Here is a 17,570-nt window from a genome sequence, read left to right as displayed (position 1 = left end):
TATTAGAAAGAATTGTGAGGATATAATTGTATATAATATCTAGGAGTTCAGTCTCATATTGTAAACTTTTGTTTATTAAGGGATTCCCTAGGAAATAATTTTTTAATGTCACAATGTAAATACAGCAGAAAGGGTAAAAGAAGCATGCTACATGTATTTATAACAAAGTTTATTGTAAAGGATAGATACTGCTCTGCCACAAGCAAATTTAATTGTAAGTTCAGAAATATTTTTCTTGTTGCCAGTTTGCTTTTTATTTGGTGCAAAGTGAAATTTAATTTCTAAAGCAGTTGTTCTCATTTCTCAGCAGACAGTGCTACCTGAGAAGAAAGTGTCAAGGCTGTTATTTACCATTAGGCAGAGTTCTTTCACTCTGGATAACAATTTTATGCAATAAATTCTTAAGATTCAAACTCCATGTAGCTAACTGTTAGTAAATATGCAGTCAGTTTTTAAGTGCTTTTTTGCTATTTGCCAAATTACATGTTTGAGCAGTATTTTGGAACAGTCTTTTTCTTGTATGTGTTTCCTTGATTCTGGTTTGGGAAAGGAAAAAAAAAGTGTGACCTTAAACTTGAGCATGTTCTTCCTGATTATAAGACATGAGGAATTAACTACGATCAAAAGCTCAAGTTCTTAGGCTATCATGTAAATATTTTTATTATAATTTGATTCAGTGCTGAAGTTCATTCCAGAATTACCCACATTTCTCTAGATCCAAACAAACAAAAAAAAAGTGTAGCATTTATTGGACCTAGAGTGCCTACCCTGGGGAAGTGAAGCGGCTTAGCTGTGAAATGACTGTTGTACTGTGCTGCTTCAGTTAACAGATACAGGAAGGTATGAGCATGCTGCAGTGATCAGCCCTTGGTTAGCTCATAATTCTGAGGCAGCACTTTAAGTGAATTGAAACTAAAGCAGAAAAATTTTGTGATTTCTGCACTTCTAAGTGCTTTGTTTTGAATAATTTATTGAATACTTTATCAGTGTTTTTTGCTTCAAGGCATGAGGAAAAGGATTTTTAATTTTTTTTTCACTGTTGAAAGGAATTAATAACCATAAATGATTTAGAAAATGGTCTTTGGTTCCTGAATAGAAGTAGTTAACTTGAAAAGAGCGGACCAAAAGTTTTGATTTGGGTATTAGTTAGCCAAATTAATCTCTTACTTATTTTAAGAAATTCTCTGATAGGTTGATGGCTTAAAGCATATTCACATTTATACTACAGTTCTCAAATGATGGAATTAAATCAATTTTACATCAGGGTAATAAATATATAGGTAAATGTCATATATAGCCTTAAGTAATTAAAACCTTCTCTGCCAGTGGCGAGTAATAAATGATGTATGTAATCATGCATGACTGTACCAGTGAGAAAAAAGGGATAATAGGAAATGAAGATGGTGAAACAGATGCATTATAGGAAATACAGTTTTGAAGCATTTTGACAGCATCCTTCTTTTTCCACTTCTGAAACCAAATATTTCTGTGTAATACAAAATAATTAACACATAACCAAATGTCATTCCCAGTGTATTTCATCCTCGTGCAGGTTGCTGCTGTTGTCACAATTAGTAAAGAAAGAGAAAAAGTGTATCAACTATGAACAGATATTTTAATGCAGTGTTTTATAAATCTGTCTTTTTACTGTTGTTGGCAACTAGTAATTTGTATTATTTGAGAATGCTTTGTTCTCAGGCCTAGGTCACTGATTGCCTGATTGTGGCTAAGAGTTTAGAGCACTTCTATAGATATTACGTATCGGTAATTGTTATGCTTATTGTTCTGGTCTTTGCGATCCAAAGAGCTGCTGATCAATGTAGCGTATGTACCATAAAGCCATAGCGGAAATTTCCTAGTGGCACAGTACTTTGTTTCCAACAGTGGCAAAAAGACGTGTATTTTAGGGAGAGCGCACAGCTTGAACTCTTACACAGCCTTGGGCATCCAGAATTGTTGTATTATGTTATATCAGGGGATACAGTCTTGACTAATCCTTTCAGTATTTGCTTATGCATGGGTCTATGAATTTCACAAAATGGTTGAGGTTGGAGGAGACCTCTGGAGGTCATCTGGTTCGATGCCCCTGCTCAAGAAGGGCCACCTAGAGCCGGTTGCCCAGGACGATGTCTAGGCAGCTTTTGAATATCTCCAAGGAGGGGAGACTCCATAACCTCCCTGGGCAACCTGTGCCAGTGCTCAGTCACCCTCACAGTAAAAAAAGTGTTTCCTGATGTTCAGAGGGAACCTCCTGTGTTTAAGTTTGTGCCCATTGTCTCCCGTCCTGTCACGGGACACAACTGAATAGAGCCTGGCTCCATCGTCTTTACAGTCTTCCTTCAGGTATTTGTGTAGATTGATAAGATCGCCCTGAACCTTACCTTCTTTAGGCTGAATTGATCCAATCCCTTTTTAAATCCCTGCTGAAACTGTATGCCTTTACAGCCTTTAATGGCAGCAAGTTCAATGGATGCTATGTAAAGAAACATCTGCTGCCTATTTGTGAGCTGCTTTGTTCTGCTAGTGTAGATTTTGGTATATAACTGAATTTTCTGCGTTTGCTCTATGTGTTGCCTTCATGATTTTGCAAATTTTCATTATTTTCTTCGTCTCCCTTCTCCTTACGTGCCCCAGGATTTGAAGTATATCATTATTTTTTATGCTTAAAATGTTCATCTTGTAAGTTTCATATACTTACTGAAATAGAGACATTTATCATAGAATCTGTTTTCTGTTTGCAATTTGTTAATCAACAATTTTCTTCTTACAGAGTTTAGCAAAACACAATAGGAGTAACATTGGAACGGAAGGTGGCCCTCCCCCTTTTGTACCTTTTGGGCAGGTATAGTGTACTTCTCTTTGTCATTTCATAAAAACCCTGTATCATGATACCTGGGGCCTGGTTCCAGTTAGATAAACGCTATCAAAACACCTTAGATTATGATGACTTGGATCTAAAAAATGTGCCTGTTTAAAAAAAATTGCATTGATTCTGTCACTTCGTTGTGCCAATTTAGTTGTAACATTTTTCCTCTCAATTTCAAACTTAAAATTTTATTTAGTATGTGGAGCCTTTGATTCTTCTGGTCAGATCTTGTAGGTGCTACCATAGTGCCTTCTTAAACGCCAAAGATATTCACAAGAATCATACTAGCTACATCATGAACTAAGCTTAAAATGTTGAAGTAACTCTTTTTGGCCTTTCTAGTGGACCAGAGGAGTGTGCTTTCAGCAAAGACATCTAGATGTCCTAGGTGTACATTTTTGCAATCATATTCTTTAGCTGAAGTTGTGCTACTCTAATGGAATAATACGTTATTTTTTTCAAATGAAAGTAGACAGAAGAATTAATTAAAACTTTCTTTTTATTTTCAGAAATGTGCATCTCACGTGCAAGTGGATAGCAGAGAGCTTGATCGCAGAAAGACTCTGCAAATGACAAATACTGTAAAAACTGTTGTGGACAATGATGAATTTGAAAAGCAGAGAACAGCTGCTATCGCAGAAGTAGCAAAGAGCAAGGAGGTTAGAATGCATGTGTTGCAGCATTTTGCTTACTGTTATTTTAAGTATTTCTCTCTTGAAACGACAAATGCTCTATGATGTTTGTCTGCTTATAATTCTACTCATGTATCTTTAAAAAAATGGATTAAAAATAGAGAGTCCTTTGGATTTATGGGTATGTTCTTACTTTAATAAAGCTAATAAATGTATCATAATGTTTTACTGTAAATGTGATTTTGATACCACTGTTAAAAAATGTGGGTTTTACAATTTAGTTAATGAGATTTAAGTAATAAATACAGGTTATCAATTTTCATCTGCTTTTTTCAGTTCTCAAAAACCCATGATCCCTTGATTCATTCTGAAAGACTAGATGGGAAGTTTAGTTCTGATGTGTCAGATTTTTATGTCCTCCCTTGGTTTTCCTTTTAGTTTATACTTCAGATTTGCTTAGTAAGTCATAAAAAATAGAATTATAGACCATTTTTACAGCCTCATTTGGGCATAGGGGAAAAAAACACCTACCTAATAACTTCGTCTTTTTTGTGTGTGTAAATTAGTGCTTTATTTGTTGATGCAAAGCATAATCATAAAAAATACAGCTACATCAAACTTACTGCACTTTTTCTACTAGCTAAATATTAAGACTTATTTTCATAAGTTCTGTTTACTGAAATATTATTTTTGTGCTTATCTAAAGACCAAGACGTTTGGAGGAGGTGGTGGTAGTAGCAGAAGTAATCTCAGTGTGAGTGCTGGAGGGAACCGAAACAGGGAACTGTTCCAGAAAGAGAAGATAACAAAACCTGAGGGAAAGAATGAAGGTGTCTACCGAGAACTGGTAAGGTGGAGTACTTAAATGGAACCTTAAACATGTACTATTAAAAACAAACAAACAAACAAACAAACAAAAACCAACCCAAAAGACCCTGAGGAATAAGGGCTTTCCTTTCAATTTATTTTGAAGTCTGTTTAGAATACTTAAGTTGCTTTTGTACTTTACTGAGATAGTTATGAATTTCAATGTGATTTTTGTAAAAAAAAAAAAAAATGTCGTCTTATCCAGTAAAATTTAAAACCAAGTCCTCATAAAAGAAAAGTAGCAGTATATATGGTATAGGACATTACAGTATAGTTTTATTTTCTTGTTTAAATAAGCTTAAGAGTTTTCCATGTTAACTTTTATTAACTCATTTTAGGCAGGAAGAATTCCATCTTTCAGTTTCAACACATCAAATAATATACATGAAAGTCAACAACCAAACCTACTTGATGTCGTCATTCTAAAAAGACAAAACAAATTGGTTATCCATTGCTTTAAGATCTAAAAATCATTATGTATAACCATAGAAGGCTTTCTGTATAGGCTTACTGGGTTCATATTTGCTTCATCTAAACAGCACCTGAATATGCTAAATGACAAAATAGTAAGTTTCAATAAGTTGCAAGTACTGCTTTACAGTGGCAGTAAGATACATTTCTTGCAGTTCATAGAAAAAAAAAAAACCACACTACTTAAAAAAAAACCCCAAACAGACAAAAACCCCAACAAAAGTACTCCCACAACATTTAAATTGGGTAATTGTTTAAAGTAAAGGTTGGACTCTATGATCCAAGAGGTCTCTTCCAACCTAGTTGATTCTGTGTGACTGGAATTAAGACAAAAAGTTGAATGTATTAAATATCAGGAGAAATGAGGAGTGGAGAAATTACTTCATAAGACTCTGGAAAACAGGGGAGAGGAAGGGTTAAATGTGGTTTGTCATACCACTCTCATACAGTTGCAGTTTAAATCATTCTGGCAATAAAAGTTCATGTTCTTTAAGCAGTGGGAGAAAGAAGGGGATGTGTATCTTAGAGGTTAGGTTCCATTGGGTTTGTTGGTTTTTTTTGTTTGTTTTATTTTCTTTTCTTTTTTTCTCTTTGGAGAGTCACAATATGGCTATTTTGGAACACGTAGACAAAATGTTATGTTCATGGGACTCCAGTTAAGAATGTATTTGGTTACAGCTGTTGCAGTAGATGGATAACTGGTATGATTTGGTTGGGTATGGGATGAGGAAGGACAGAGGGCCTAGTCCCATTTCATGTTTAGTGCCTGTAGGTCTGCCCACACTGGAAGAGGCAGTTTGGAACAAGAAAGCTGGTATTCCAAAAAATACATATTGTTTGTATTTTTTTTGCTCTCTTCTACAGAGCCTTTAGCAATTAAATTTTCTCTATGTTTTAAGAAGTGTATAACTGTGTTTTATATTGTCTGTAAAAGTTGTGAAAGGATTCAAACAGGAACAAATGACTAGTTTTTATACCAGTATTGCTTTCAGAAATTCCTTTTAGTTTTTATCTTGGAGAAAGTACATTACAGTCTCTCATACTATTCCAGTATACAGCAAAGGAAGAGGTACACTAGGGAAATTTGTACTTGAAACGACATAATATTAGAACTGAAAACTGATGAATTAAAAATCATCATAATAATAATATTTAAAGAACCTTCTACTAGCTGATTGTTTGGAGCTAAGAGAGATCGTATGTGAAGATTTTATATAAAACCGAAATATTTATCAGAAATGAAAATTGAAATAGTGTTTCAATTAAAAATTAATGAAAAATTCAAGTCAAATCGGGTGTTTTTATAGTCTCTGCTGTATCTTATGATTAGTTATGTATGTACCTTTTATTTCAGGTTGATGAAAAGGCTCTAAAACACATAACAGAGATGGGTTTCAGCAAAGAAGCAGCAAGACAGGCACTTATGGATAACAGTAACAGCCTAGAGGCAGCATTAAATTTTCTTCTGAACAGCAGTAAACAGAAACCTATTCAGGGACCACCACCTAGAGGTAAAACTTGCAAAGTAATGCTTTAGAACAGAGACTGTGAGCAAAAGAATTTGTGTATGGTAAATTACTAATGTAGTTATAGAAGGGTATACCTGCATGTTTTTTTTCCTGCAACTTAGAATACATTGCAAACCTGAAAGCAAATACTTAGAAAAGGCCTCTGTGTATTGTATTCTTGTCAAAATGTCTGAATTTGAAGCCATAGATTTGAGTATCATTAAATGGAAAATATCTGTATCTATTTTGTCCGTTGTAGAATTTTGTAAAGCTAGATTAATACAAACATTTTATAAATCAAATTAAAAAGTGTGTATACTTTTTTTAATTTGTTCCCCACTCACAAATAGCTTTTGATGTTTACAGGTAAAGGAAAGGGCCGAGGCCGAATAAGACCTGAAGATGAAGAAGAGCTAGGAAACGCCAGACCATCTGCACCAAGCACACTGTTTGATTTCTTGGAATCCAAAATGGGTACTCTAACAGTAGAGGGTAAGTTATTGAAATTAATGTATCTGGAACCAATATTGGACAGTGTTGGTGGGATTCTTTTTCCTAACTTTGTAATCTAAAAGCTGGTTCCTAGAACTTCCTCCACAGTCAGCCATAAAAAAAACAAGGAGTACTAGAGAGCTATTCGTCTCCTTTGAAGAAAGGTCAAATAAATCACATTGTGGTGGTTTGTACTTCTGTCTTGATTGTAGAAGAGTTTAGGGTGTTTGTTTCAGGCTTAGATGTATAAAAGTCAGTAATTTTGAAATAAAGTGGCATAAATCCCAGTTTGTTAATGTAATTTGATAAAGGCTGTCACAACTTTAATGGATTTACATGTTGTTCAGAAGTAGATAAATAAAAAAAGCCATAAACGCAGTCCTCCTTCCTCAGTTTATAAACAGTACGTTTTGTGTGCTGCCCACTTAAGAGTTTAGTAATTGTTTTTGTATTCCTCCTCTCTGGAGTGGGGGGAAAAAAAATTTTTGTCTGCTGTAAAATATTAAACTACTATTTTCTTCTGGTTTTTATGTTTAATAACAGTAAGGACTGAGGAAAGCCAAATAATCCTTCAGATTTAATCCAGAAGATCTGTGCTTTTTCTCTAATGTCCTTTTAGTTACTTTTCTTTCTTAAGAAGCCGTACAAGAATGTAGTCTATGCACCAGGATGTCTGTTTTTGGTCTAAATCATTCAGCACTTTGGAAACTTTAACAGACTTTAAAAGAAAAAAGAGGTAATTCCATACATCCTGAGGTCTCTAGAAGCTGCTGTGTTATTAACGTAAGACTCGTGGTAAGATCAGTAATAAAGGGAGATAATTTTTTCTTTTGAGTATGGCCTTGGAGGTGTTTCAGTGGCCAACGTGAAATGAAAATATCTGCTCCCATTATTTAACATGAAGGTTTTTTGATGGAGCTGTAATTTTTTTTCTCCCTATAAAATGACACTTTTCATAAAGGGTGAAAGAACCAGTCGTACTAGGTTATATGAACTGTTTGATATTTTGGAGTTTCTAAGGAATGAGTGCATTTAAGGAATGACTCCATTTGTGTGTAATTACTTTTTTAACTTAAGTCCCAAAATAGTCTTTGTCGACTGTTAATAATGGACTCTTGCTTTTCCAACTGCCCCCCTGAGCTGGTAGACAGGGACAGGGAGCAGAATAGAATCCCTGTAATTCAGGAGGAAGTAGTTAGTGACTTGCTGTGCCATTTCGACGCTCACAAGTCTATGGGACCGGACAGTATCCACCCAAGAGTACTGAGGGAACAGGCGGAAGAGCTTGCTAAGCCTTTCTCAGTTATTTATTATCAGTCCTGGCTAACCGTGCAGGTCCCAGATGACTGGAGGCTGGCCAATGCAACGCCCATCCACAAGAAGGGCCGGAAGGAGGATCCCGGGAACTACAGGCCTGTCAGTCTGACCTCGGTACCTGGCAAGGTCATGGAACAGATCATCTTGAATGTGATTACACAGCACCTAGAGGGCAACCAGGGGATCAGGCGTAGTCAGCATGAGTTTAGGAAAGTCTGGTCCTGCCTGACCAACCTGATCTCTTTTTATGACCAGGTGACCCACCTAGTGGATGAGGGGAAGGCTGTAGATGTAGTATACTTGGACTTCAGCAAAGCCTTTGATACTGTCTCCCACGGCATTCTCCTGCATAAGCTGGCTGCCCACAGCTTGGACAGGTGCACTCTTTGCTGGGTTAAGAACTGGCTGGATGGACGGGCCCAGGAGTGGTGGTGAACGGTACTGCATCCAGTTGGCGTCTGGTCACTAGTGGTGTCCCCCGGGGCTCAATACTGAGCCCAGTCCTGTTTAATGTCTTTATTGATGATCTGGACGAGGGTATCGAGTGCACCCTCAGTAAATTTGCGGACGACACTAAGTTGGGTGGGAGTGTTGATCTGCCTGAGGGTAGGAAGACTCTGCAGAGGGATCTGGACAGGTTAGATAGATGGGTGGGCCAAGACAATGGCATGAAGTTCAACAAGGCCAGGTGCTGGGTCCTACACATTGGCCGTAACAACCGCATACAGCGCTACAAGCTGGGGGAAGAGTGGTTGGAAAGCGACCCGGTGGAAAAGGACCTTGGGGGTATTGGTGGACAGCCGGCTGAACAAGAGCCAGCAGTGTGCGCAGGTGGCCAAGAAGACCAATGGCATCCTGGCCTCTATTAGGAATAGTGTAGCCAGCAGGACTAGCGAAGTAATTGTCCCCCTGTACTGGGCACTGGTGAGGCCACACGTCAAGTACTCTGTCTAGTTTTGGGTCCCTCACTTCAATAAAGACATTGAGGTACTGGAGCGAGTCCAGAGGAGGGCAGCAAAGCTGGTGAAGGGTTTAGAGGGTATGTCCTATGAGGAGCGTCTGAGGGAACTAGGGTGGTTTAGTCTGGAGAAAAGAGAGACCTTATTGCAGTCTACGACTGTCTGAAAGGAGGTTGTAGCGGCATAGGGGTCGGCCTCTTCTCCCAGGCAACTAGCAACAGGACTAGAGTACATAGCCTCAAGCTGCACCAGGGGAGGTTCAGGTTAGACATTAGGAAAAATTTCTTCATGGAAAGGGTTATTAGGCATTGGAATGGGCTACCCAGGGAGGTGGTGGAGTCACCATCCCTGGAGGTGTTTAAGAGAAGACTAGATGTAGCACTTAGTGCCATGGTCTAGTTGACACAGTGGTGTTAGGTCAAAGGTTGGACTCGATGATCCCAGAGGTCTCTTCCAGCCTAGTTGATTCTGTGATTCTGTGTGTTTTCACTGGATTTATGTAAAAAAAAAAAAAAGTAGTAACGTGGAAAAAGTGGAAAACAAGCTTGTAGTAAATGAAAGTGGACAGGTTGCCCTGTTGGGAAAGGTACCAACAGCTGTAATGTCAGTAGGCACCTGCATCTGAAATACAAGTAGAACAACCCCATCACTCTGGTTAGTCAAGTGAGAGATCTTTTGTTGAATGTATTATTTTTGTTTGTAGCTTACATGTATTAAAAATGTGTAAATATTTGTCTTTTTTTTTGCTGTAGCAGTGAATTCAAGGTTAGTTGTGTTTGAAATTCATTATTGAATTAGAAATGAAAACATGAAGCTGTGTAGACTCTGTCAGTGTATCAAAACCCCAGTTTTCTGTGAGAATTATTCGGACTATCTGCTTTCCATTACATGCACGGCATATTTTTTTCCAGAGTTATTTTTATTAGATCTTTCGGACTTTTGAAGCTGCACATATACAGTTGCTACTTGCATAAGCAGTGTAGCATTTTGCATTAATATGTTTGAATATATTTGCAGCCTGTAGCAACTAAAGGTCAGCATATTCAGGTGAAAGGAAACACAGCAGTCTAGAAATTCAATTCTTGGAGCTGTACAAAGGATACCTTCATCCAGAAAAAGAGGAAAGAGCAGCAAAGAAAAAGGACACATTTTGTCATAGAAAATTTACCTCAGCAGGTAGGCTCAGGAGCTGGTGAACCTGCTAGCAAACGCAGGGATCTCTTGCTGCTGCTGGTAGAATTAGATGCAATGCGAGCCATTTTAGAGTTCACTAAACATTTTCATGGCGTACGAAGGTTTAACTATGAACGGAAAGGCATTTGCTTATAAATGTGGTAGCTCGTAGTTCTTTTGATAGCAAATACTATATTGTTGCTGTACCTGGGTTGAGTTTCATTGCAACAGTGTCCTTTTTTGGCCTGCAAAATAAGTGATTTTAAGTAGCTAAATACTGTTTTATATTTTAGTTCAGTCTAGGTCTTACTAAAACACTTTGGAGAAAGTGAACAAAAAAGTTATAATAAGAGTTCCTTTTCTTACGTATGTTGTTTATAGTTTGTTTATGGTGAGTAGCCACAAGTTTGTTTTTCTTTATGAAATGCAGCTACTTGTAGGCTGAACATTTATATCATGAATCTTCACTGTATTTGTCAGGAATTCAAAATATGTAAAGAAAATACCTTTCAAATACACAGGCATTCTGCATTAGCTGATACAATTTTGTAAACTGTTCAGGTAATTAATATAATCACATTTTCAAAAGTATGTGTAGGGAATTATGCTTGAGATATATCTTTTGGCAACTCATTTTGCGTACCAAAGATGAGTCAGATTTTTACAGTGAACAGAAATGAAAACAGTGGTAGTGTTTTTCTCTCACATTACGAACATTGATTTTTCTTTGGATAAGCTTTATGCTTATATTTAGAGATTAGAGAAGGCTTTTATGTGTGACTGAAAGACATTTAAAGGAAAAATAATAGAAATAATCCCTGTGGCATATATGCCTGCCTTATTGTCAGTTATTTTATAGTAAGTAAGTAACAGTAATTTACCAAGAACTGAGTGAATTACTTCTTTTAAAATGATATTACTGATTGATAGTGTTGGCTTAGGGGGACTTTATGATCCTTTGGGTTTAGTACATGTGTATAGTCAACATACTGTAGCGTAATAAAGCATAGTGTTATGTGACTAAAAAAATGGTTATATTAGCATAGACACTTCAGTTTATTATCTTCACTATTGTGTTTTAAGGATAAAGATGCTTTGCTTTTGTGTATTTTTTCCCTCTTAAATAAAAATAAAAAGATTCCATAAATATCATAAGAAGAAAAACATAATTCTATGAACACTTTCTAAAGGCTTTGTACTCCTTTAGTTGCCAAAAGTTCTGGCATATTTCCTAACATGACACACACTGGTTTTGGTTTTGTGGTTTTTAACACTATGTTGGTGGTTTTTAGCATTCTCTGAATGATCAGTATGCAGTCTGGTGTACTATTCCTGAGTCCTGCTTTTCTGAAAAAAAAACCCCAAACTTGTTAGTGTTTTTGAAGAGTTCATAAAGTGTTCTGATTATTTTTGAATGTTTTTTAGTATTTCTGTCTTTTCTTCCTTCTGAAGAAATAATAATACATGTTCTTGTACTTTCTGTTATTTGGAAGTCAATGGGATTTACAGTGGTTGCTCAGTTTCATTTTGTTAGTTTTTATTTTCCTTACTGAATGGGTGTAGCCCATAGGACTGTGCCTCTTTCTGTACGAGGTTTTATTTTTATCTTGCGGAGTACTTCAAATGGATTTTTCAAGAAATACATAGGCATATGCTGAATTGCAGGCTTTTTGTCTCTTTAAAAGTGCTTTTTTTTCGTTGCCAAGTTTGAGAAGGCCTATGCAATCTGATGAATTCAAACACATCTTAAAGATCATTTCTTGAAAGTTATTTTCCTGCCATTTTTATGCCTCTGTGGTTGAAGATAATCTAATTTAAATTCTTGATTATTAGTTGTCTTAAGTTCCATGCAAACTGAGATGGCATCAGTGTTAACATTTGCAGAGTGATGGTGTATCTGCAGTGATTATACTTACCACTGGGAACTCTTTTGTCATGAAATCTGCATCCAAGTGTTTGCAGAAAACAGGATATATATTACTAGCATCTTTTTAATTTCATTTGTTCCTGGCAGTTGTTAGCGGTAGAGACACATAGTTCTTTCTCTCTTAGGATTAGCCGTCAGAAATTAAAGGCACATCAGGGAAACTGCAAGAAACAACTCAAATATGTAACGTTATATAGCCAAGAATAAGGTCTCTTCATTGATTTTTCTGCACAGTAACTGTACTAAGGATGGCCCAGGCAGACAGGTTTTTCTGCATTTATATGTAGCATAGTACAGCCTCCACTGAATATAAAAGAGGATTGATTGTTCTGCAGTATTTCTGGCCCCTTGCTATCCCATATGGTCTCTAAAATCCCAGTTTGTTTTTTAGTTAAGCAGAGGGATGGCCTTTGTATAGGGATAATGGATTTGAATAAATGAGCATACCCCTACTATTACACTAATGCATATGATCAGGAGCATATGATTACCTGGAATGGCCTTGTTTGCCATTACGGCGAGCATTAAGCTTCTTTACACTTCAGACAGATTGTAATTTCTTCTAAATGACTGAGAGTCTATGTAGAAGCAAAAACAAAAGGCAGTTTTGCTGAACTAAGAAAAATATCTTTTAATTCTGTGCCAGACCACATTTTCTTCAAAAATTACTGATGTGATCTGAGGAGAAAGTTTCTGAAAAGAAGAATTATTTATTTTTAAGCACACTGAGGACTGATTTGCTTTTCCCTGTTCATCCCTCCTTGTTTTTCTTACCTAGTGTTTCTAATTGCACCTGAAACCTCAGTACTGTTGAGAATTTCTAAATTCGCTTCTGGATTTGCAGTAAGCAGGCTAGGTGGTTCCATTTGTGAACAGGAACTGCAGAACAGTTGTTTCATTTGTTATCTTTGATTTGGTACCTTTTCATAGTTAGATTTAGACCACGTAGAAAAATATTTATGAATTGAAATAGCTTTGTATTTTGTTTAGGAGGTACTTCTATCCCTTTTTAGAAATAAGACAGCACATTAAGCTTTTTCTTGTTTTGGGTGTGTTTTTTTTTTGTTTGTTTGTTTTGTTTGTTTTGTTGTTGTTTTTTTTTGTTTAAAGAAGTATGAATTAGTTATAAGAAAGTAAGGTGTTAGTCTTTTACCCTGTAAGTGGTGTCTTGTGAGATTTTTTTGTAGTCTCTTTTTTTCAGAGTTAAATATCGTTTTAAGCAATCACAGCTGTCAAAAGTATTCAATACCTGACTCCATGATCTGCTAGTTATTTAATTGTAAAACATAGCATAGAGTAAACATACTTTATTTAAATGAAATGCAAAGAATTAAACCAAACTCATAGTTTTATACTGCAGGTTGATTTATTTATTGTTAACTGTGAATGGTTGGTGACACCTATGAAAATATTTGTGTTGAAATTAAGTAGTTTGAGGTTTGGTTGGAGAGAGAAACCTGCTGAGACTGTGAGAGAGAACAAAAATAGTGGACAAAACTGCTGTCAACTAGCTGCCGTTGCTTGCATTTGGATTATTTCTGCTACTGAACAAAAAAGATTTTTCCATTAATCTTCTTATTATTTTTCTTTTATTATGAGGAACAATTCATCCATCTTTGCCAGCTTAAATAAGTAAACACAAGGATTATCAGGGAGAACAAAACAGTGCCAAGAGCTTTGACTATAGAATTAAGGAATAATGGACAAAATGCTGAGAACCAGGCACGTTTCAGATATTTTCTTTCTTCAGTTCTTTGGGACTGAGAACAAGCTGGTCCTTCCATCTGCTCAGGATCCAAAGCCACAAAAGCTTTTGGCAGACATCTACATCTTTGAAAAACTCAAGCACAGATCAATTTTTTAATAATTATTTATTTATTATTAGATGCGGTAGGTGGTGAAAAACATAACAATGATTTTGGTTACCATATAGAGAGCTGTCAAAATTTGCTTTCCTGTTAGGTATTTAGAAGACATAATTGACTTGTATTTTATCCATCAGCTGTATTAGCTGTGTGGATTGGGCTTTTCTAGCCTCTTGTTTTTCCAGCCTTTTTTCTGAGACTGTTTTCTCTCTTTTTTCTCAACAAACTCATTTATCAGTTTTCTTCTTCAAATATGCATCCCATAACTACAGACCATACTCTTGTAGTGGTTTCAGTGATGCTGTGTAGCATCAGTATCACGTGAACTCTTGCCTTCGCTCACTCTGCGTCTTGAGCATCCTACCTAATTTAGCTGCAGTTACCCTTATGTTCTCCACCACTAGTGTTGACTGGAGGAGATAAGTGACAAAAGAGGTACTGACCATGTAGGAGGGTTTGCAAACAGTTGCCTTTGGTAGGGGTTTTCTTATTGTCTCATATTAACTCTTCACCCAAATGTTTGTCAGAAGAAACAGGACTTCAGTGGAGAGTGAGCATTTATCCCAAGAAGAAGGACACACACCCAAACTGTAAGGGACCCAGCCCCCAGGATCTCCTGTGGGACAGGGCATTTCTGTGCTTTCAGATTTGGATTTCTGTCCTTGAGTAGAAGACAACGTAACTGTTTATGCTTGAATAAAACCAGGATGTGTGATGTGTGAGGGGTTTTTTTTGTTTTTATATGGTAACATATTGTTTGGACAATTTGGGGCTAGTACATCTTGTCTAATTTCAACAGTGTTTTTCTTGTTTTAGTCCATTATGCTTTATATATTCCCAAAATAAGTTAAAGGTTTTAAATAAGTTGTTAATGCAATAGAATATAATTTAAAAATTATTTGTTTCATATTTTGGTCACACAATTTATTTGAATATCTAGGGGCAAGGGAACTTGGGAGGAAAAAAAGAATCTGACTTTTTGGAGTTAAAAGGAATTTGTAACATTTGGAATTTACCATCTAGTAGCTATGTTTTCAACAACAGTGCCCTGTTGACAGTAAGGGATCCGAATTGTGAAATAGTCATGTTTATTATGCAGCTTTACTTCTAAAAACTGAACTTCAGTCAGTGTTAGTTGTGAATATCAAGAAAATCAAACTTATTTTTTGTTGTAGTATTACGTTAGCATTGGTGACATATGTTAGGAGGCGTTGGTATTTTTATTTTCTCAGCAACTTCTCTTTAAATATATGAGAGAGAAATACAGTAAATTTCGTATATTTAAAGAAAAATAAAAAATTATCCATTTTTGTTTCAGTGCTTTAATCCTGTAAATTCAAGTTTGTAGTGAATGCAATGGCAGAATGTTTGGGGACTTGTATGCCACTTTATTATTATCATCCTCCTTCTCAGCTTGTATTTCTTTTGTTTCAAGAGAAACATGAACTCAGGTTCCAGTTCCTCAGTGTTACTACATTTTAGAAAGAATTATATTCATATTTATGTAACTTGACAAAGTTCTTGTGTAACCGGAATTTTACTCCATGACATGAAGTGTATGCAAATGTATCATTAATTTCCTTCTGTTTTTTTAATCTTTTGGTCGATACAAGATGGAACATGTCCTGGGGGTAGCTATCTCAAAGATATGCTTTTATAAAGTTGCATAAACATATCATTCAAGTTGGAAGGAGAAACACGAATCATTGCCACACGTGTGGGAAGGGCTGCTGTCTTTGAGTTTAACCACATTATTAAAAATGATAAAATCCACGGGAGAGCGCTGCAGGAAACCGTGCTACTTAAATTCCATTGTGCGTGGAGCAGTGCTTTTTAAATTGCGTCGGCTGTAATTTCCAACTGCAACAGGTACTGCTCGTTTCTTGTAAGCAAGGGAATGTGATTGGTTCTGTACAGTCTTCTTGGGTCATCACATAGAAAAGCTAAAATTAGTAAAATAACTGAGTGACAGTTTCAAAGTGAGAAACACTACTCGTCATCTTAAAACTACCCAGCAGATGACAAAAGTCTCGTCATTAATTTTGAAATGGATTTTTTCAGACCACGTTCCCAAATGTCCAGTTACAATGATGATGACTGGGCTGATGCATCTCACTGTTTGACAGAATAGCATACCAAATCTTCTTGTTAAATGCCAAAGCAGTACTTGTTTGTTACTGCCCTGTAGGAACTATTACTTTTCTGGGAACATTAGCTAATGGTTTGTTGGAGGTGAGGCAAAAAGGAGTAGAAGCAAGGAACAGCAGCTGCAATAGACAATCTGTGAGTAACATCCCTTATCACTTAACTTTTTCTGTTAAAGAAGCTTTAGTTTCCCTTCAGTGTTTTGGTGATCAGGCCAGACAGCACAAATTCATGAAGAACCTGTAATAGAATCGCAGAATCACAGAATTGTCTTGGTTGGAAAGGACCTTTAAGACCATTGAGTCCAACCATTAACGTGACACTACCAAGTCAACCACTAAACAATATCCATAAACAATATCCCTAAGCACCACATCTGCTTGTCTTTTAAATACCTCCAGGGATGGTGACTCCACCACTTCCCTGGGCAGCCTGTTCCAATGTTTGATAATCCTTTCAGTGAAGAATTTTTTCCTAATATCCAATCTAAACCTCCCCTGGTGCAACTTGAGACCATTTCGTCTCGTTCTATCACTTGTTACCTGGGAGAAGAGACTGACACCCTCCTCGCTACAACATCCTTTCAGGTACTGTTATACAGCAAAAAGATCTCCCCTGAGCCTGCTTTTCTCCAGACTAAACAATCCCAGTTCCCTCAGCTGCTCCTCATAGGACTTCTGCTCTAGACCCTTCACCAGCTTTGTTGCCCTTCTTTGGACTCGATCCAGCACCTCAATGTCTTTCTTGTAGTAAGGGACCCAAAACTGAACACAGTATTCAAGGTGTGGCCTCACCAGTGCCAAGTACAGGGGGATGACCACTTCCCTAGTCCTGCTGGCTACACTATTTCTGATACAAGCCAGGATGCTGTTGGCCTTCTTGGCCACCTGGGCACAGTGCTGGCTCATACTCAGCCATCCATTGATCAACACCCCCAGGTCCTTTTCCACCAGGCAGCTTTCCAGCCACTCTTTCCCAAGCCTGTAGCGTTGCATGGGATTGTTGTGACCCAGGTGCAGGACACGACACTTAGCCTTGTTGAACCTCATACAGTTGGCCTCGGCCCATGGATCCAGCCTGTCCAGGTCCCTCTGCAGAGCCTTCCTACCCTCAAGCACATCAACACTCCCACCCAACTTAGTGTCGTCTGCGAACTTACTGATGGTGCACTTGATCCTCTCATCCAGATCACTGATAAAGATATTAAAGAGAACTGGCCCCAATACTGAGCCCTGGGGAACACCGCTTGTGACAAACTGCCAACTGGATTTAGCTCCATTCACCACAACTCTTTGGGCCCAGTCATGCAGCCAATTTTTTACCCAGCGAAGCGTACACCCATCCAAGC

The 17,570-nt window shown here is 37.1% G+C and overlaps 1 protein-coding gene across 1 annotated transcript in view; it reads left to right on the top strand.

Annotated features, from left to right (window-relative positions):
- The window catches only part of TDRD3 (tudor domain containing 3), a 110,635-nt gene that overhangs the window by 62,741 nt on the left and 30,324 nt on the right, over positions 1-17,570 (top strand). Inside the window, exons 6-10 of the mRNA XM_068424692.1 lie at positions 2,771-2,842; positions 3,376-3,525; positions 4,205-4,345; positions 6,191-6,347; positions 6,711-6,836. Coding sequence (XP_068280793.1) covers positions 2,771-2,842; positions 3,376-3,525; positions 4,205-4,345; positions 6,191-6,347; positions 6,711-6,836 — 646 coding nt within the window. The remainder of the gene's footprint in view (positions 1-2,770; positions 2,843-3,375; positions 3,526-4,204; positions 4,346-6,190; positions 6,348-6,710; positions 6,837-17,570) is intronic.

Source organism: Nyctibius grandis, chromosome 2, assembly GCF_013368605.1.
Source record: "Nyctibius grandis isolate bNycGra1 chromosome 2, bNycGra1.pri, whole genome shotgun sequence".
Classification (NCBI taxonomy): domain Eukaryota; kingdom Metazoa; phylum Chordata; class Aves; order Nyctibiiformes; family Nyctibiidae; genus Nyctibius; species Nyctibius grandis.
The sequence above is the reverse complement of the archived record's forward strand: the minus strand, read 5'-3'. Positions and strand labels throughout refer to the sequence as shown.